We start from the raw sequence: 17,964 nt of genomic DNA, 5'->3' as shown, positions 1-17,964 counted from the left end.
CTTCAGCAGGGAAGCTGCTTAGAGTTGATGGGAAGATGGATGGATATAAATACAGAAAAATCCTGGAGGAAAAGCTGTTTGAGGCTGCAAAAGACTTGAGAGTGGGGCATAGGTCACCATCCAGGAGGACAAAAGCCCTAAACCTCCTGCCTACAATTAGATCAAATGCAACTCGCAATGATCAGATTTATATTTTTACAATAATTAGTACACCCCGTATCATTTCCTTTACATGTTACTAATACTTATTACTTTGTGTTATCACAGAAAATCCCAATAAATTATATTTGTTTGTGAAACAAATATGGAAAAGTTCACGGGGTATATAAGTCTATACCCATACACACAATTATACACACCCGTCTCTCCAGTGTCTAACAGACGGAAGCAATTACATCCGCACCGCACTGATAAATCTTCATTACTGACCCTCGGCCCACAGGACTACTCCTCCCATCAGCAGCTCCGGGTGAACGACCTGATGTAAGTGCTGAACCCGACGATCACTCCAGAGAGGAGACGGGGACCCGGAGTACCTGGGGCGTGGGATGGGACGCCCATGTCCTTGGGTGGGCACAGATCTGCGCCCGGAACTCCTACACCAGGACCACGCACATCCAAGACCCGCACACCAGGGCCCCGCACGCCCAGACGCAGCAACCGCCACCGTCCTCCCGAATATCAGGACGTCATTGAATAAAGTGATAGAGATGGACGCAGGGGGAGAAGCAAGCTACTTCCTCCACCCCTGCTGGCTCCACCAGATATCGTGGGAGCGGGTGTCTGACTGCCAGGAATATCTACATGCGGGTGAAAAGGAGCCAGCAGTGACCGTAAAATCAGCCGCACAAGCGCTGATATGGCAGCAAATGGGGGGTGTCAGACAGCTGCTTCCTGGCATACAACCACCAGGGGGCAGGCTTTGAGTTTCTATAAGTTTTCCTTTAATGCCTGCAGAGTCACACGACTGTCTGCAGCTGTGTCAGCGCTTCTGACAATCAATGTGTGAACCAAGATGCCCATTTTCCAATAAACAAAATGGATCTGGATGACAATGAGCAGCGGCAAAAAAAACACAAACTCCGACTCCACGGCCATAAAGCAGGAAGGTTTATTAAAAATATCTCTGTGCATTAGGGATGCACTAATTGGGACGCCCACTGACCAATGGGATTAAAGGGGAAGGGGCGTCCGGCCACTCCTACATGGATTAAATTCAGGTGCTCGGGGTCATCATCTTCCCATTTTATAGAGAAAACAGATAATATCCGTCAGGAAATCTGCTTCCAACCACCAAGTGCTGTGACTCCCATCCCTCCCTGCATCTCCCCTGTCTCACTCTCCACATTTGATCCCATCACAGAGGTCTCCAGATTCCTCTCTTCTCATCCGACCACATGCACTACTGACCTCATTCCCTCACATCTCCTCCAGTCGTCACAACTCACCTAACTACAATCTTTAATCTCTCCCTCTCCTCTGGCATTTTCCCCTCCTCCTTCAAACACGCCATCGTTACTCCACTACTAAAGAAACCTGCTCTCGACCCATCCTGCACAAACTATAGACCAGTCTCCAATCTCCCCTTCATCTCAACTTTTGGAGCGCCTAGTTTACTCCCGCCTTACCCGTTACCTCTCCACTCACTCCCTCCTAGACCCTTCGCAGTCCGGCTTCCGCCCCCTACATTCGACTGAAACTGCACTCATCAAAGTGACCAATGACCTTCTGACAGCAAAACGTAACGGTGACCACTCTCCACTCATTCTTCTTGACCTATCTGCAGCTTTCGACACTGTTGACCACCGTCTCCTCCTCTCTAGGCTCCAGTCACTAGGCATTAAGGACACTGCTCTCCCCTGGTTCTCCTCCTATCTCTCTGACCGCTCCTTCAGTGTTTTGTTCTCTGGCTCCACTTCATCTCCTCTTCCTCTTGCTGTCGGGGTACCTCAGTCCTTGGCCCCCTTCTTTTCTCTCTCTACACGGCCCCAATTGGACAGACCAGCAGCAGATTTGGCTTTCGGTACCATCTTTATGCTGATGACACACAACTATACACATCTTCCCCCGACCTTACCTCCGCTGTACTACAGAACGCCAGTGACTGTCTGTCCGCAGTCTCCAATATCATGCCGCTCTCTATCCGAAACTCAACCTCTCCAAAGCTGAACTTCCGCTCCCGCCGTCTACTAACCTCCCTAAATCTGACATTTCCCTCTCTGTGGGTGGTACCACAATAACACCCCGGCAGCAGGCGCGCTGTCTGGGTGTTATGTTTGCCACCAATCTCTCCTTCACATCCCATATACAATCTCTTGCCCACTCTTGCCGCTTACACCGAAAGAACATCTCTAGAATCCGCCCTTTTCTCACCATGGAAACAACAAAAACCCTCACTGTAGCCCTGATCCACTCCCGCCTGGACTACTGCAACGCTCTATTAATTGGCCTCCCCGTTAATATGTTGGCACTATATAAAGATATATTATTGTCTTCCGCTTTCCCCCGGCTGACCCCTGGCTGCTGCTGTCCCTCTTTCCCCCGGCTGCCCCCTGGCTGCTGCTGCCCCTCCCTCCCTTATATATTCTACTTTGTTTTATATTGCAAGAATGAATGCAAAAAAAAAACCCGAACTGACGACATTAAGTCACAGCAGAAGTTGTAGAGAGAGAAAGGTTCGTAACCGCTCATTGGCCGGCTCGCTTGTCGGTCGCGGACAGGGCCGTCAACTATGAGCTCGATGCAAAATGTAATTAACCCCTTAACCCCCAAGGGTTGTTTGCACGTTCATGACCAGGCCAATTTTTACAATTCTGACCACTGTCCCTGTTTGAGGTAATAACTCTGGAGCTTCCATGGATCCCGGTGATTCTGACATTGTTTTCTCGTGACATATTGTACTTCATGTTAGTGGTAAAATTTCATTCATATAACTTGCATTTATTTGTGAAAAAAAAATGGAAATTTGGCAAAAATGTTGAAAATTTCGCAATTTTCCAACTTTGAATTTTTATGCCCTTAAATCACAGAGATACGGCACACAAAATACTTAATAAATAACATTTCCCACATGTTTACTTTACATCAGCACAATTCGGGAACCCAAATTTTTTTTTTGTTAGGAAGTTATAAGGGTTAAAAGTTGACCAGCGATTTCTCATTTTTGCAACACCATTTTATTTTTAGGGACCACATCACATTTGAAGCCACATTGAGGGCTCTATATGATAGAATGGTGTCACTGTTGGGTATTTCCTAAAAACTGCACCCCTCAAGGTGCTCAAAACCACATTCAAGAAGTTTATTAACCCTTCCGGTGCATCATAGGAATTTTTTGAATGTTTAAAAAAAAAAAAAAAAACAACAACTTTTTTTTCACAAAAAAAATTACTTCAGGTCCAATTTTTTTAATTTTACCAAGAATAACAGGAGAAATTGGACCATAAAAGTTATTGTGCAATTTGTCCTGAGTACGCTGATACCTGATACATGGGGTAAACCACTGTTTGGGCGCATGGCAGAGCTCAGAAGGGAAGGAGCGCCGTTTGACTTTATCAACACAAAATTGGCTGGAATTGGATCGGACGCCGTGTCACGTTTGGAGAGCCCCTGATGTGCCTAAACAGTAGAAACCCCCCACAAGTGACTCCATTTTGGAAACTAGACCCCCCAAGGAACTTATCTAGATGTGTGGTGAGAACTTTGAACCCCCAAGGGCTTCACCGAAGTTTATAACGTACAGCCGTACAATTAAAAAAATAATTTTTTTTACACAAAAATGATCTTTTCACCCCCAATTTTTATTTTCCCAAAGGAAACAGCACCCCAAAAAGTTATTGTGCAATTTGTCCCGAGTACACAGATACCCCACATGTGGGGGGGGGGGGGGGGAACCATTGTTTGGGCGCATGGTAGAGCTCGGAAGGGAAGGAGCGCCGTTTGACGCAAAATTGGCTGGAATTGAGATTGGGTGCCATGTTCAGTTTGGAGAGCCCCTGATGTGCCAAAACAGTAAAAAACCCCCACAAGTGACCCCATTTTGGAAACTAGAGCCCCCAAGGAACTTATCTAGATGTGTGGTGAGCACTTTGAACCCCCAAGGGCTTCACAGAAGTTTACAACGCCCAGGCGTAAAAATAAAAAAAGTCATTTTTTCCACAAACATGATCTTTTAGTCCCCAATTTTATTTTATTTTCCCACGGGTAACAGGAGAAATTGGACCCCAAAAGTTGGTGTGCAGTTTGTCCTGAGTCGGCTGATACCCCATATGTGGGGGTAATGGAAGGAGCACCGTTTGACTTTTTCAACGCAGAATTGGCTGGAATTGAGATCAGACGCCATGTTGCGTTTGGAGAGCTCCTGATGTGCCCAAACAGTGGAAACCCCCCCACTGCTGAGGGCAGAGCAAAGTACTGCAGTGCGCAGGTGCCGAGAAAGGTCAGAGAGGCCCAGCACCTGCGCACTGCAGATAAGTATGCCTGCGCAGGAGCGCGATGCCGGGGAGGCATGAATCAAGCAGGAGGGCGGCATCACAAGAAGATGGAAGGAGGCGCCGGACCTGCGACACCCACCGGACCGCACCGCCCCCCGGGTGAGTAAAGAAAACTTATTTTTCTTGTCTTGCAGGTGGGATCAGGGGCTTATCTACAGCATTATAGAATGGTGTATATCAGCCCTGAAGGCGGACGACGCATCTTATAGCGGCCAAAGCAGCTGACAGGTGCACTTTAACATTAGTGACAATGCCGCCGGCATTTTACTCCGCAGGGAAGATTTCACTAACAGGAAAAATGTTTTTCCTATTTTCTGCTGTCTAAACCTGGGGTGCGTCTTATAGCCCGGAAAATACGGTATTACTCCGTTATCAGCCATTACTCTCGCGCTCTTCTGTGGCTTGTAGAACATTCCTATTCTCCTGGCGCCATCTGGTGGCCACTATCAAAATTGCTTTCCTTTAGGCTCACGATTTGCATTTTTCCGCTGCTCCATAAAATAAACCCATTTACATAAAATGTAGGATCTCTGAGAAAAATAGAAGATTTGTATAAAAAAAAAAAATATCTACATCTAAAATCTCAGCACAGAAATATTTAACAGTTAAAAAAAAATATATCAGAATGTGTAAATGATTGGCCATCAGCTGCATGCGGGCCCCATAAACCTGCAGGGACTGGGGAAAATATACAAGATGGGAAGATGATGAGTGCGTGGTCAGTGCCTGTCTGCGACTGTCCTCCATAGCAATGTGTCAGAACTTCCTGCCGGCGCCCCCTCTGTTCAGGACGGAGAGGTACGCCTCATAGATCGTGTTCAAAAACGTCTCGTCGTTCTGTGAAGGGAAGAAGGGAGAGAATAAAGATGGAGCACAGACGAAAGTATGAGCCCCCGATGCTCAGGACTGGACCCCGACTTGTACAACTCCGATCCCAACAGCTGTGCAATACAGCTGTGATCCTGCAGGTGGCAGTGTGCCACCTACGTGCCAGCTTAGGACTGGTGGATGTGCTCTGCTCGAGACCACCCACCTGGGAATGGTAGGGCTAAGCTATATGTCGGGGGTCCAGATATGGATCAGGGCACAGGGACCCCCCCCTAAACACCAGGTCTTACCTGGATGAGGTGTAGCAGGGCCCTCTGGAGTTGGCTCTTGGTGAGGACGCTGCACTGGACACCGGGGACGTCCTGCACTGATCGCGGGAGCAGCAGGCTAGATGCAGCCGCTTCGTTAGCAGGCGGAGGGGCGTTCTTGGCGTCACTGGACTGTGTAAAGACGGCAGGAGACAGGAGAAGCGACGCCGGGGACACGGTGGCGGGGATCCTCTGCGGGGAGATCACCTGCAGGGAGCACACAAACAGTAAGGGGTTAGAAGCGTCACTGATGTGGACACCGGAGAGTGCCGCCCAGTGGTCACTACCTGCAGCAGCGGGTTGCCTTTCTCCCCCAAGGCCACGTTCTCGGCCCACAGTGGAGTTGGTGCACTCTGGGTAATGACTGGGAATCTGGCGGCCAGGGTCGGCTTGGGGTTCAGTTGTTGCTCCTGATGCGCTAGACTCAATTTTTGGAGAAATTCCTGGGGAGAGACGCCCCCTGTGGACGGAGGTGCGGGGGCTGTGGTCGCAGGAGTCCTTTGGTTTGACTGAGAGGTGTCATAATAATTGAGGGGTGCGGCCCCCGGGACTTTCTGCGATGCGCACTGTGCCAGAGCCGGGGGTCCCCGATCCAGAGGGGGCATGAAAGTATGTGAACCATGCAGTTTCTGCAGAAGGTAGTCCCCCCCGCACACGTGGTCTGGGCCAGACAAGGGGGCGGGGTCTTCTAGCGGTAGGAAGAGGCCACTGAAGACGTCTCCTGGGGGGATTGAGGCGCCGTTGTGCTGGTTTTCTGAAACTTCAGAGACGGGCTGCAGATCGGCCCCTCGCACTAGCAGCTTCTGGATGGCCGGACACAGCTGCTCGTCCCCGATGTCGCTGCCCCGCGCCGGCTCCTCGTAGGACAAGGAGCGCACCACCGTCTGACGCACCGACTCCTTCCGATCCGCACTTTCCGCAGGGTTCTTTTCCACTTTCCCGAAGAGTGTGGTCAGCGATAGATGCTGTAGCGGCTGAAGAAGCGAGAGGCAGTGAGACACAGATTACATCTCCCACAATGCAGGTGACGGCAGCTCGGGATGTGACTAGAGGACGCCCTCAGACCCGCGGGACGCCTCACCTTGCTCACCTGGGGGGCCGTGTCGCTGGGCTTGACGGCGATGGGCTTGATGAGGTGCGGGTTGCTGTGGATGGCGGACGAGCCGGTCATCATCTTGGGCTCTGAGCACGGTTTACACTGTAACGAGGGAGAGAAATGAGCAGTGAGGACCAACGAAAGCGGCCGACTAAAGGGGCTCAACGAGCCGCAGATGTGACCCACCCATGTGGAGCACACGGAGAACATGTCCCCCCTGAGCTGCAGTCTCCCAGGTCATTGTGGGGGGGATCGGCGCTGGAGCACGAGCCGATTACCCCTCCAACACCCCGCAGTGCTCCTTTATTAACCCTTCGGTCCTGCACCCACCTTGGTGTACTCGTCCTTGGCCTTGTTCAGCATCTGCAGGATATCCACTTCCTTCCCCTCCGAGTGAAGGTTCATCGGAGACCCCCCGACATTGGCCGAGTGCTGTGCCTTCAGCTGCTCCTGCTGGGTGAAACTGAACAGCGGCGCTGGTTACTACCTGCTGGGCCGTGACTAATCAGGGGGCAATCAGACCCCCGCTGCCCTCGTCCTGGCTCTTCCTCTGAGCGGTCGCCTAATTTTTCCTAATTCACCTGTAATTAATAACGTACGTGTCCAGTTATACAGAAGGTTTGACACCCGAATATCGAGCCCAGGAAGAGGAAAATAAAACCTTTCCCAAAGCAAAATATCAAAAAGGGCTCGGCCCCAAACACTGAACAGCGCTCTGCGTCCAGCAGGGGGCACTGCTGACACCAGGAGGTATATAGCACTGCACACGCTGGAGGTCTACACCGGGGCACACTACCAGGGTACACGTGATGTGAGCACACTGCAACGTCTGTGTCGGAGGGACGCTTCTTACTTTTTCATAAGTTCTGCGATTCGCTGGCATTCCTCCTTACTGTAGAACCAGATCCCGTAAATGAGAACTGCAAGAAAAGGAAAGAAAGGTCAGTCACCAAACAGCGGACACCGGGTGGGAAGGGGGCGCCCGAAAGTCACCGGAAGAGGAAGGGGGTGCCGGGCAGTTTGGGGTGCACCTGCCATGACTTTGGAGAAGAGCAACTGTGTTAAGCCACAGCCCAAAAAAGATCTCCACTGAGGATCGGGCTACTACAACTCTCATCATACTACTGCTGTGTATATCACTACAGGTCTCAGCATGTCCTGCTCCAGCAGGGTCTTTTGCAGAGTTATGCCCCATTAGCTCATCTTCCATCTGCCAAGAAGCTGATGTAGCACCACAAGTCCCAGCCCGCCCCATCTCCTGGTCCGCCGCCAGCAGGGTCCTGGACTTGGCCTCCCGCTATCACGCCTTGTGTTTTTCCATCAGAACAGCACCCCTGACCCGATGCCAAACCTCTCTGCTCCATCTCCGCGCACTCAGGGTGGCACCGACTACATCTGCACTCGGATAACGAGCAGGAACACAACACGGAAAAAACGGAAGAAGCTGTGACCTCAGCCACAGCCGAACGTCAGACCCGCCGCGGCGCTATGTCCGCATGTAGCGGAGGCGACGCACACTCAACTCTCTGCACGTGCCACACAAGAACCAGCAGCAGAATTGTGAGCGCAGCTCTGGATGTGACATAAGCTGCTGGAGAAAAAGCCCCTTACTGGATAGCGCCTTGCCCCTGCACTGAACGCAGCTCTTGATGTGACTGGAGTGTAACAGCACACGGTCTCTGGTGCTGCGAGTCGTGCCCCTTGCTCCCCCGAAGCTATCAGTGCCCCCATATCAGGACAGCGGTGTCAGTGACGAGAAGCAGAGCCCCTCATGACTGTGAGAAGAGTCTCACTGACAGCCGATCTCTGCGCAGCTCCCAATCAGTTACTCTGCACAGGACAGGAGCGAGGGAGGCGACAAGGCACAGGGGAGGCGAAGAACTGCGGGGGGAGAATAAGGTCGACCGGTCTGCGGGGGCTCCGGACTTCACATTTCCTCAGTATGTTGTGTCCGGCAGCGCTGCACTGAATCCTGCTCTATCTGCTCAACTCAGAGTGGCAAGATGTTCCATTCCTTCATACGTCAGGCTACGGCCTCCTACCGGCCGATGGCCAAGGATGTGGCCCGCCGGCCCAGCGTCTACTGGAAGGGGAATGTGGTCACCGAGACGGAGATGGAGTATGTCCACGTTCCTCCGGGAGGTAAGAGGCCGTCACACCACGGGAGACAAATTATAAACAGAGCACCGGTATAGTGAGTGTGCAGGCAGAATAGTGAGTGCAGCTCTGGGGGTCAGTATGTGTCAGTGCTGTTATGGCAGCTGGAGGACAGCTCTAGGTCTGATATCTGGGAGTGAATCCCCCACACTCTATGGCAGGATCACTGCCCCCGTCGTCTCCTGACACGCAGTAATTATACACTATTAATAAGACGCGAGCCTCCTGCCCCGGTGACTGTGCTGCGCTCCCCAGCACGTCCTCCGTCTCCGGCGATCCGATTCTGCGCTGTCACTGAAGGCAGCAATTACATGCAAATAGCAGCGCAGCGGAGGCGACCAGGAAACACAGGACTGGGTGAACCCGCGGGTCGTCATATAGCGGCTCGTGTGTAGGGACGCGTTCAGGGTTCACAGGTCGCTCTGACCAGACGGACGCAGAATACGATGGGATGAGATGCGCGGTGGACATGGCGCCGCTCTGCCAGGCCGTACGTGGCGCTAGGGGGGGCAGGCGTCTCCCCTATATTTATACCCTGCTCTCAGTAATTACAGAGGCAGCTGCTCGCGCAATGCTAGGGGCTGCTCCGCTGCTGTCAGTGGGTGTCTGTCTCCCGGGGGCGCCCGGAGCTGGAAACAAAATCCTGCACGAAGAATGTATGAAGTGTGAAATCACCTCTGCTGCAGTCAATGAATGGAAACCTGTCCTGATTATAGCAGATGCCGGACGTCCGCGCTCCCTCCCACCTCACCGCCTGGGCCAGGATTTGGGGCAGTCACCAGCATAGAGGCGTATACAGTGTGGAGACAGGCAACGCTCCGCACACAGCTCTGGAGGGAATCACCGCCATATCCATAGTTATCGCTACTAGGCAGAGGAGGCGCAGAGAGTTGGAGGGGTCAGCCAAACTGTTAGCAATGCCATTACCGCCACAGAACTGTGATTGCAGCTCTGGATGTGACTAAAGAACACTAGCACAGCGAGAGCAGAACTGTCAATGCAGCTCTGGATGTGACTGGAGTAAATAAACGTAGAGCACACAACGCAAGAATTCAGCTAAACTGTTAGCAACACGTTTACCAGGACAGAACTGTGATTGCAGCTCTGGCTGCGACTGTAGTACACCACCACAGAGAGAGCAGAATTGTGAATGCAGCTTTGGTTTTGACTCTGGAACCACAACATGGAGAGCAGAACTATGAATGCGGCAGTGAGCGGCGGTGTTCATCATACTCACATCTGGCGTTTCTGTACAGCAGGAAGGGATCTTGCAGCTGGAACTCCAGGTCCTTAGTGATGGGTTCAGTGCGGTTCTCCATGCTCAGACGGTTCATGATAGTGAAGCCGTGTTGGGGGGACGCAGATCTGTGGGAGGGGGGGGGGGGGGGGGGTGGACAGACGGACAGGAGAGAAATGTCCAATAAGAACACATTCGCTGCAGCAGTGACAGAGATCAGAGATGACTCAGATCCGGCTGTGTGACTCCCCAGATGCCGTTCTCAATATCTGGCATCTCAGTAATGGGGCTCCCACTAATCCCCCCCATCCAAGGCTGCTCCAAGGACCCCGACCATTTTCACGAGCTGATTACATGATGCAGGCTTGTAAATGCAGCTTTGGATGGGAGTGGAGAATACTTCTCATATCTGACACTCACCTCACACCCTCCCCCCAGGCACGGGAGACGGATCGCAGTGAGAAGACCCTCAGCAACACCTGCACTAACAGCAGACCCCATACACAGAGAGCCAGGAGGGGGTGCGAGGATCACACCAAACACAGCTCTCCTGTCCGGACGGTTTGTTACAATGTATCAGAGCAGGAAACATCAGTCACAGAGGATGGTCCAGACTGGACACATCTGTAACAAACCCTCAGCTGTGAGTCGCATCAGGACAGGTCTTTAGCATCTGGGTGACACGGACCTCCCCTGCCGCTCACCTCGTGTACACGAACAGCGTCCCCTCCACGTCCGTCTTCTCCTGCAACATAAGAAAAAAAAGGGACATCAGAGGCAAGAAATGGTTAAACACAGACTACTGCTCTCTGTTATCTGCCACTTCCGGCTGAGGAGAGACTGACTGTAATGTGGGATGAGCGATAAGAAGGGTAAAGCCCCCCAGACCCCATAATCAGTCATCTCCAGTGTGGAGACCAGAGGGCAGCCAATGCTCTATTATAGGAGCGACCAGCAGGGGGCGCTCAGAGATCAATCCTCTGCTGCATCCTGAGGGCAGTCACAGACTGAGCGTTACAGCAGCACAGAGTATTTCAGGAGAGGAGTGCGCTGATCCTGAGCGTTCTATAGGAAGGGTACACGGTGACACAGCAGCACAGAGTATTTCAGGAGAGGAGTGCGCTGATCCTGAGCGTTCTATAGGAAGGGTACACGGTGACACAGCAGCACAGAGTATTTCAGGAGAGGAGTGCGCTGATCCTGAGCGTTCTATAGGAAGGGTACACGGTCACACAGCAGCACAGAGTATTTCAGGAGAGGAGTGCGCTGATCCTGATCGTTCTATAGGAAGGGTACACGGTCACACAGCAGCACAGAGTATTTCAGGAGAGGAGTGCGCTGATTCTGAGCGTTCTATAGGAAGGGTACACGGTCACACAGCAGCACAGAGTATTTCAGGAGAGGAGTGCGCTGATCCTGATCGTTCTATAGGAAGGGTACACGGTGACACAGCAGCACAGAGTATTTCAGGAGAGGAGTGCGCTGATCCTGATCGTTCTATAGGAAGGGTACACGGTCACACAGCAGCACAGAGTATTTCAGGAGAGGAGTGCGCCGATCCTGAGCGTTCTATAGGAAGGGTACACGGTCACACAGCAGCACAGAGTATTTCAGGAGAGGAGTGTGCTGATTCTGAGCGTTCTATAGGAAGGGTACACGGTCACACAGCAGCACAGAGTATTTCAGGAGAGGAGTGCGCCGATCCTGATCGTTCTATAGGAAGGGTACACGGTCACACAGCAGCACAGAGTATTTCAGGAGAGGAGTGCGCCGATCCTGAGCGTTCTATAGGAAGGGTACACGGTCACACAGCAGCACAGAGTATTTCAGGAGAGGAGTGCGCCGATCCTGAGCGTTCTATAGGAAGGGTACACGCTCACACAGCAGCACAGAGTATTTCAGGAGAGGAGTGCGCCGATCCTGAGCGTTCTATAGGAAGGGTACACGCTCACACAGCAGCACAGAGTATTTCAGGAGAGGAGTGCGCCGATTCTGAGCGTTCTATAGGAAGGGTACACGGTCACACAGCAGCACAGAGTATTTCAGGAGAGGAGTGCGCCGATCCTGAGCGTTCTATAGGAAGGGTACACGGTGACACAGCAGCACAGAGTATTTCAGGAGGAGTGCACCGATCCTGAGCGTTCTATAGGAAGGGTACACGGTCACACAGCAGCACAGAGTATTTCAGGAGAGGAGTGCGCTGATCCTGAGCGTTCTATAGGAAGGGTACACGGTCACACAGCAGCACAGAGTATTTCAGGAGAGGAGTGCGCCGATCCTGAGCATTCTATAGGAAGGGTACACGGTCACAAAGCAGCACAGAGTATTTCAGGAGAGGAGTGCGCCGATCCTGAGCGTTCTATAGGAAGGGTACACGGTCACAAAGCAGCACAGAGTATTTCAGGAGAGGAGTGTGCTGATCCTGAGCGTTCTATAGGAAGGGTACACGGTCACACAGCAGCACAGAGTATTTCAGGAGAGGAGTACGCTGATCCTGAGCGTTCTATAGGAAGGGTACACGGTCACACAGCAGCACAGAGTATTTCAGGAGAGGAGTACGCTGATCCTGAGCGTTCTATAGGAAGGGTACACGGTCACAAAGCAGCACAGAGTATTTCAGGAGAGGAGTGCGCGGATCCTGAGCGTTCTATAGGAAGGGTACACGGTGACACAGCAGCACAGAGTATTTCAGGAGAGGAGTGCACCGATCCTGAGCGTTCTATAGGAAGGGTACACGGTCACACAGCAGCACAGAGTATTTCAGGAGAGGAGTGTGCTGATCCTGAGCGTTCTATAGGAAGGGTACACGGTCACACAGCAGCACAGAGTATTTCAGGAGAGGAGTGCGCTGATCCTGAGCGTTCTATAGGAAGGGTACACGGTCACACAGCAGCACAGAGTATTTAAGGAGAGGAGTGCGCCGATCCTGAGCGTTCTATAGGAAGGGTACACGGTCACACAGCAGCACAGAGTATTTCAGGAGAGGAGTGCGCTGATCCTGAGCGATCTATAGGAAGGGTACACGGTCACACAGCAGCACAGAGTATTTCAGGAGAGGAGTGCGCTGATCCTGAGCGATCCATAGGAAGGGTACACGGTCACACAGCAGCACAGAGTATTTCAGGAGAGGAGTGCGCTGATCCTGAGCGTTCTATAGGAAGGGTACACGGTGACACAGCAGCACAGAGTATTTCAGGAGAGGAGTGCGCTGATCCTGAGCGTTCTATAGGAAGGGTACACGGTCACACAGCAGCACAGAGTATTTCAGGAGAGGAGTGCGCTGATCCTGAGCGTTCTATAGGAAGGGTTCACGGTCACACAGCAGCACAGAGTATTTCAGGAGAGGAGTGCGCTGATCCTGAGCGTTCTATAGGAAGGGTACACGGTGACACAGCAGCACAGAGTATTTCAGGAGAGGAGTGCGCCGATCCTGAGCATTCTATAGGAAGGGTACACGGTGACACAGCAGCACAGAGTATTTCAGGAGAGGAGTGCGCTGATCCTGAGCGTTCTATAGGAAGGGTACACGGTCACACAGCAGCACAGAGTATTTCAGGAGAGGAGTGCGCCGATCCTGAGCGTTCTATAGGAAGGGTACACGGTCACACAGCAGCACAGAGTATTTCAGGAGAGGAGTGCGCTGATCCTGAGCGATCTATAGGAAGGGTACACGGTCACACAGCAGCACAGAGTATTTCAGGAGAGGAGTGCGCCGATCCTGAGCGTTCTATAGGAAGGTTACACGCTCACACAGCAGCACAGAGTATTTCAGGAGAGGAGTGCGCCGATCCTGAGCGTTCTATAGGAAGGGTACACGCTCACACAGCAGCACAGAGTATTTCAGGAGAGGAGTGCGCTGATCCTGAGCGTTCTATAGGAAGGGTACACGGTGACACAGCAGCACAGAGTATTTCAGGAGAGGAGTGCGCTGATCCTGAGCGTTCTATAGAAAGGGTACACGGTGACACAGCAGCACAGAGTATTTCAGGAGAGGAGTGCGCTGATCCTGAGCGTTCTATAGGAAGGGTACACGGTGACACAGCAGCACAGAGTATTTCAGGAGAAGAGTGCGCGGATCCTGAACGTTCTATAGAAAGGGTACACGGTGACACAGCAGCACAGAGTATTTCAGGAGAGGAGTGCGCTGATCCTGAGCGTTCTATAGGAAGGGTACACGGTCATACAGCAGCACAGAGTATTTCAGGAGAGGAGTGCGCCGATCCTGAGCGTTCTATAGGAAGGGTACACGGTGACACAGCAGCACAGAGTATTTCAGGAGAGGAGTGCGCTGATCCTGAGCGTTCTATAGGAAGGGTACACGCTCACACAGCAGCACAGAGTATTTCAGGAGAGGAGTGCGCTGATCCTGAGCGTTCTATAGGAAGGGTACACGGTGACACAGCAGCACAGAGTATTTCAGGAGAGGAGTGCGCCGATCCTGAGCGTTCTATAGGAAGGGTACACGGTCACACAGCAGCACAGAGTATTTCAGGAGAGGAGTGCGCCGATCCTGAGCGTTCTATAGGAAGGGTACACGGTGACACAGCAGCACAGAGTATTTCAGGAGAGGAGTGCGCCGATCCTGAGCGTTCTATAGGAAGGGTACACGGTCACACAGCAGCACAGAGTATTTCAGGAGAGGAGTGCGCCGATCCTGAGCGTTCTATAGGAAGGGTACACGGTCACACAGCAGCACAGAGTATTTCAGGAGAGGAGTGCGCCGATCCTGAGTGTTCTATAGGAAGGGTACACGGTCACACAGCAGCACAGAGTATTTCAGGAGAGGAGTGCGCCGATCCTGAGCGTTCTATAGGAAGGGTACACGGTCACACAGCAGCACAGAGTATTTCAGGAGAGGAGTGCGCCGATCCTTAGCGTTCTATAGGAAGGGTACACGGTCACACAGCAGCACAGAGTATTTCAGGAGAGGAGTGCGCCGATCCTGAGCGTTCTATAGGAAGGGTACACGGTCACACAGCAGCACAGAGTATTTCAGGAGAGGAGTGCGCTGATCCTGAGCGTTCTATAGGAAAGGTACACGGTCACACAGCAGCACAGAGTATTTCAGGAGAGGAGTGCGCGGATCCTGAGCGTTCTATAGGAAGGGTACACGGTGACACAGCAGCACAGAGTATTTCAGGAGAGGAGTGCACCGATCCTGAGCGTTCTATAGGAAGGGTACACGGTCACACAGCAGCACAGAGTATTTCAGGAGAGGAGTGCGCCGATCCTGAGCGTTCTATAGGAAGGGTACACGGTGACACAGCAGCACAGAGTATTTCAGGAGAGGAGTGTGCTGATCCTGAGCGTTCTATAGGAAGGGTACACGGTGACACAGCAGCACAGAGTATTTCAGGAGAGGAGTGCGCCGATCCTGAGCGTTCTATAGGAAGGGTACACGGTCACACAGCAGCACAGAGTATTTCAGGAGAGGAGTGTGCTGATCCTGAGCGTTCTATAGGAAGGGTACACGGTCACACAGCAGCACAGAGTATTTCAGGAGAGGAGTGTGCTGATCCTGAGCGTTCTATAGGAAGGGTACACGGTGACACAGCAGCACAGAGTATTTCAGGAGAGGAGTGCGCTGATCCTGAGCGTTCTATAGGAAGGGTACACGGTCACACAGCAGCACAGAGTATTTCAGGAGAGGAGTGCGCTGATCCTGAGCGTTCTATAGGAAAGGTACACGGTCACACAGCAGCACAGAGTATTTCAGGAGAGGAGTGTGCGGATCCTGAGCGTTCTATAGGAAGGGTACACGGTGACACAGCAGCACAGAGTATTTCAGGAGAGGAGTGCACCGATCCTGAGCGTTCTATAGGAAGGGTACACGGTCACACAGCAGCACAGAGTATTTCAGGAGAGCAGTGCGCTGATCCTGAGCGTTCTATAGGAAGGGTACACGGTCACACAGCAGCACAGAGTATTTCAGGAGAGGAGTGCGCCGATCCTGAGCGTTCTATAGGAAGGGTACACGGTCACACAGCAGCACAGAGTATTTCAGGAGAGGAGTGCGCTGATCCTGAGCGTTCTATAGGAAGGGTACACGGTCACACAGCAGCACAGAGTATTTCAGGAGAGGAGTGCGCTGATCCTGAGCGTTATATAGGAAGGGTACACGGTCACACAGCAGCACAGAGTATTTCAGGAGAGGAGTACGCTGATCCTGAGCGTTATATAGGAAGGGTACACGGTCACACAGCAGCACAGAGTATTTCAGGAGAGGAGTGCGCTGATCCTGAGCGTTCTATAGGAAGGGTACACGGTCACACAGCAGCACAGAGTATTTCAGGAGAGGAGTGCGCCGATCCTGAGCGTTCTATAGGAAGGGTACACGGTGACACAGCAGCACAGAGTATTTCAGGAGAGCAGTGCGCTGATCCTGAGCGTTCTATAGGAAGGGTACACGGTCACACAGCAGCACAGAGTATTTCAGGAGAGGAGTACGCTGATCCTGAGCGTTATATAGGAAGGGTACACGGTCACACAGCAGCACAGAGTATTTCAGGAGAGGAGTGCGCTGATCCTGAGCGTTATATAGGAAGGGTACACGGTGACACAGCAGCACAGAGTATTTCAGGAGAGGAGTGCGCTGATCCTGAGCGTTCTATAGGAAGGGTACACGGTGACACAGCAGCACAGAGTATTTCAGGAGAGGAGTACGCTGATCCTGAGCGTTATATAGGAAGGGTACACGGTGACACAGCAGCACAGAGTATTTCAGGAGAGGAGTGCGCTGATCCTGAGCGTTCTATAGGAAGGGTACACGGTGACACAGCAGCACAGAGTATTTCAGGAGAGGAGTGCGCTGATCCTGAGCGTTATATAGGAAGGGTACACGGTCACACAGCAGCACAGAGTATTTCAGGAGAGGAGTGCGCTGATCCTGAGCGTTCTATAGGAAGGGTACACGGTCACACAGCAGCACAGAGTATTTCAGGAGAGGAGTGCACTGATCCTGAGCGTTCTATAGGAAGGGTACACGGTCACACAGCAGCACAGAGTATTTCAGGAGAGGAGTGCGCTGATCCTGAGCGTTCTATAGGAAGGGTACACGGTGACACAGCAGCACAGAGTATTTCAGGAGAGGAGTGCACTGATCCTGAGCGTTCTATAGGAAGGGTACACGGTCACACAGCAGCACAGAGTATTTCAGGAGAGGAGTGCGCGGATCCTGAGCGTTCTATAGGAAGGGTACACGGTGACACAGTATTTCAGGGGAGTCTCGGGTCTCTGACTATCCCCCGGGATTCCGCCCTCGCCACTCACCCACTCGTTGGACTTGTGGCTGAAGGTGTAGAGCGCCACCTGGCTGGCCACGTCCACGATGCTCTGGATGTACGGGTCCTGCCGCCGGAGAGCCGCCAGGCTGATGTCCAAGCCTCGGCCCAGCGGAGCGCTCCCGGGCGCCGCCATGTTCCCTCCAGACCTGGCAGAGCGAGCGCCGAGCAGAGCAGGGAGCCGCTCACCGAGCGTCGTCACCCACAGCAACGAGGAAGCCGGTTACCATAGACACAAGGGGGACGAATAGCTGCAGAGGACAGATGGGAGAAGACTCCGCCCCCGACTGTGCAGGGTCATGTGATCACAGGGGAGAGGAAGCGAGACTAGAGCATAGAAATGGAACAGGTGCCCATAGCAGTCAACAGCGCAGACGCCTGTATACAGACCCACCATACACAGACCCCAAACCAGACCCCTGTATACAGTCCCCAGACCAGCCCCCTGTATACAGACCCCCAGCATAAGACCCTATACCAGACCCCCTATAGACAGACCCCAGACCAGACTCCTGTATACAGACCCCAGACCAGCCCCCTGTATACAGACCCCAGACCAGACTCC

The 17,964-nt window shown here is 52.5% G+C and overlaps 1 protein-coding gene across 2 annotated transcripts; it reads right to left on the bottom strand.

The window, feature by feature from the left end:
* Positions 1-1,087: 1,087 nt before the first annotated feature.
* DCP1B (decapping mRNA 1B) lies at positions 1,088-17,661 on the bottom strand. 2 transcript variants are annotated; one of them, XM_073544130.1, is made up of 9 exons: positions 17,389-17,661; positions 10,824-10,864; positions 10,120-10,247; positions 7,579-7,645; positions 7,056-7,188; positions 6,711-6,827; positions 5,917-6,603; positions 5,612-5,836; positions 1,088-5,330 (listed from the first exon to the last, which is right to left on the bottom strand). In XM_073544130.1, the coding sequence occupies exons 1-9, from the start codon at positions 17,533-17,535 to the stop codon at positions 5,250-5,252; spliced, it is 1,626 nt and encodes a 541-aa protein (XP_073400231.1). In that variant the 5' UTR covers positions 17,536-17,661; the 3' UTR covers positions 1,088-5,249. The 2 variants fall into 2 exon arrangements, with proteins under 2 accessions (XP_073400231.1, XP_073400232.1); XM_073544131.1 differs by having other exon boundaries at positions 6,720-6,827; positions 17,389-17,659.
* Positions 17,662-17,964: the final 303 nt, after the last annotated feature.

Source organism: Dendrobates tinctorius, unplaced genomic scaffold (assembly GCF_039654945.1).
Source record: "Dendrobates tinctorius isolate UK_male_01 unplaced genomic scaffold, ASM3965494v1 ptg000136l, whole genome shotgun sequence".
In the NCBI taxonomy this organism is placed as follows: Eukaryota; Metazoa; Chordata; class Amphibia; order Anura; family Dendrobatidae; genus Dendrobates; species Dendrobates tinctorius.
This window is presented reverse-complemented; position numbering and strand designations above follow the sequence as displayed.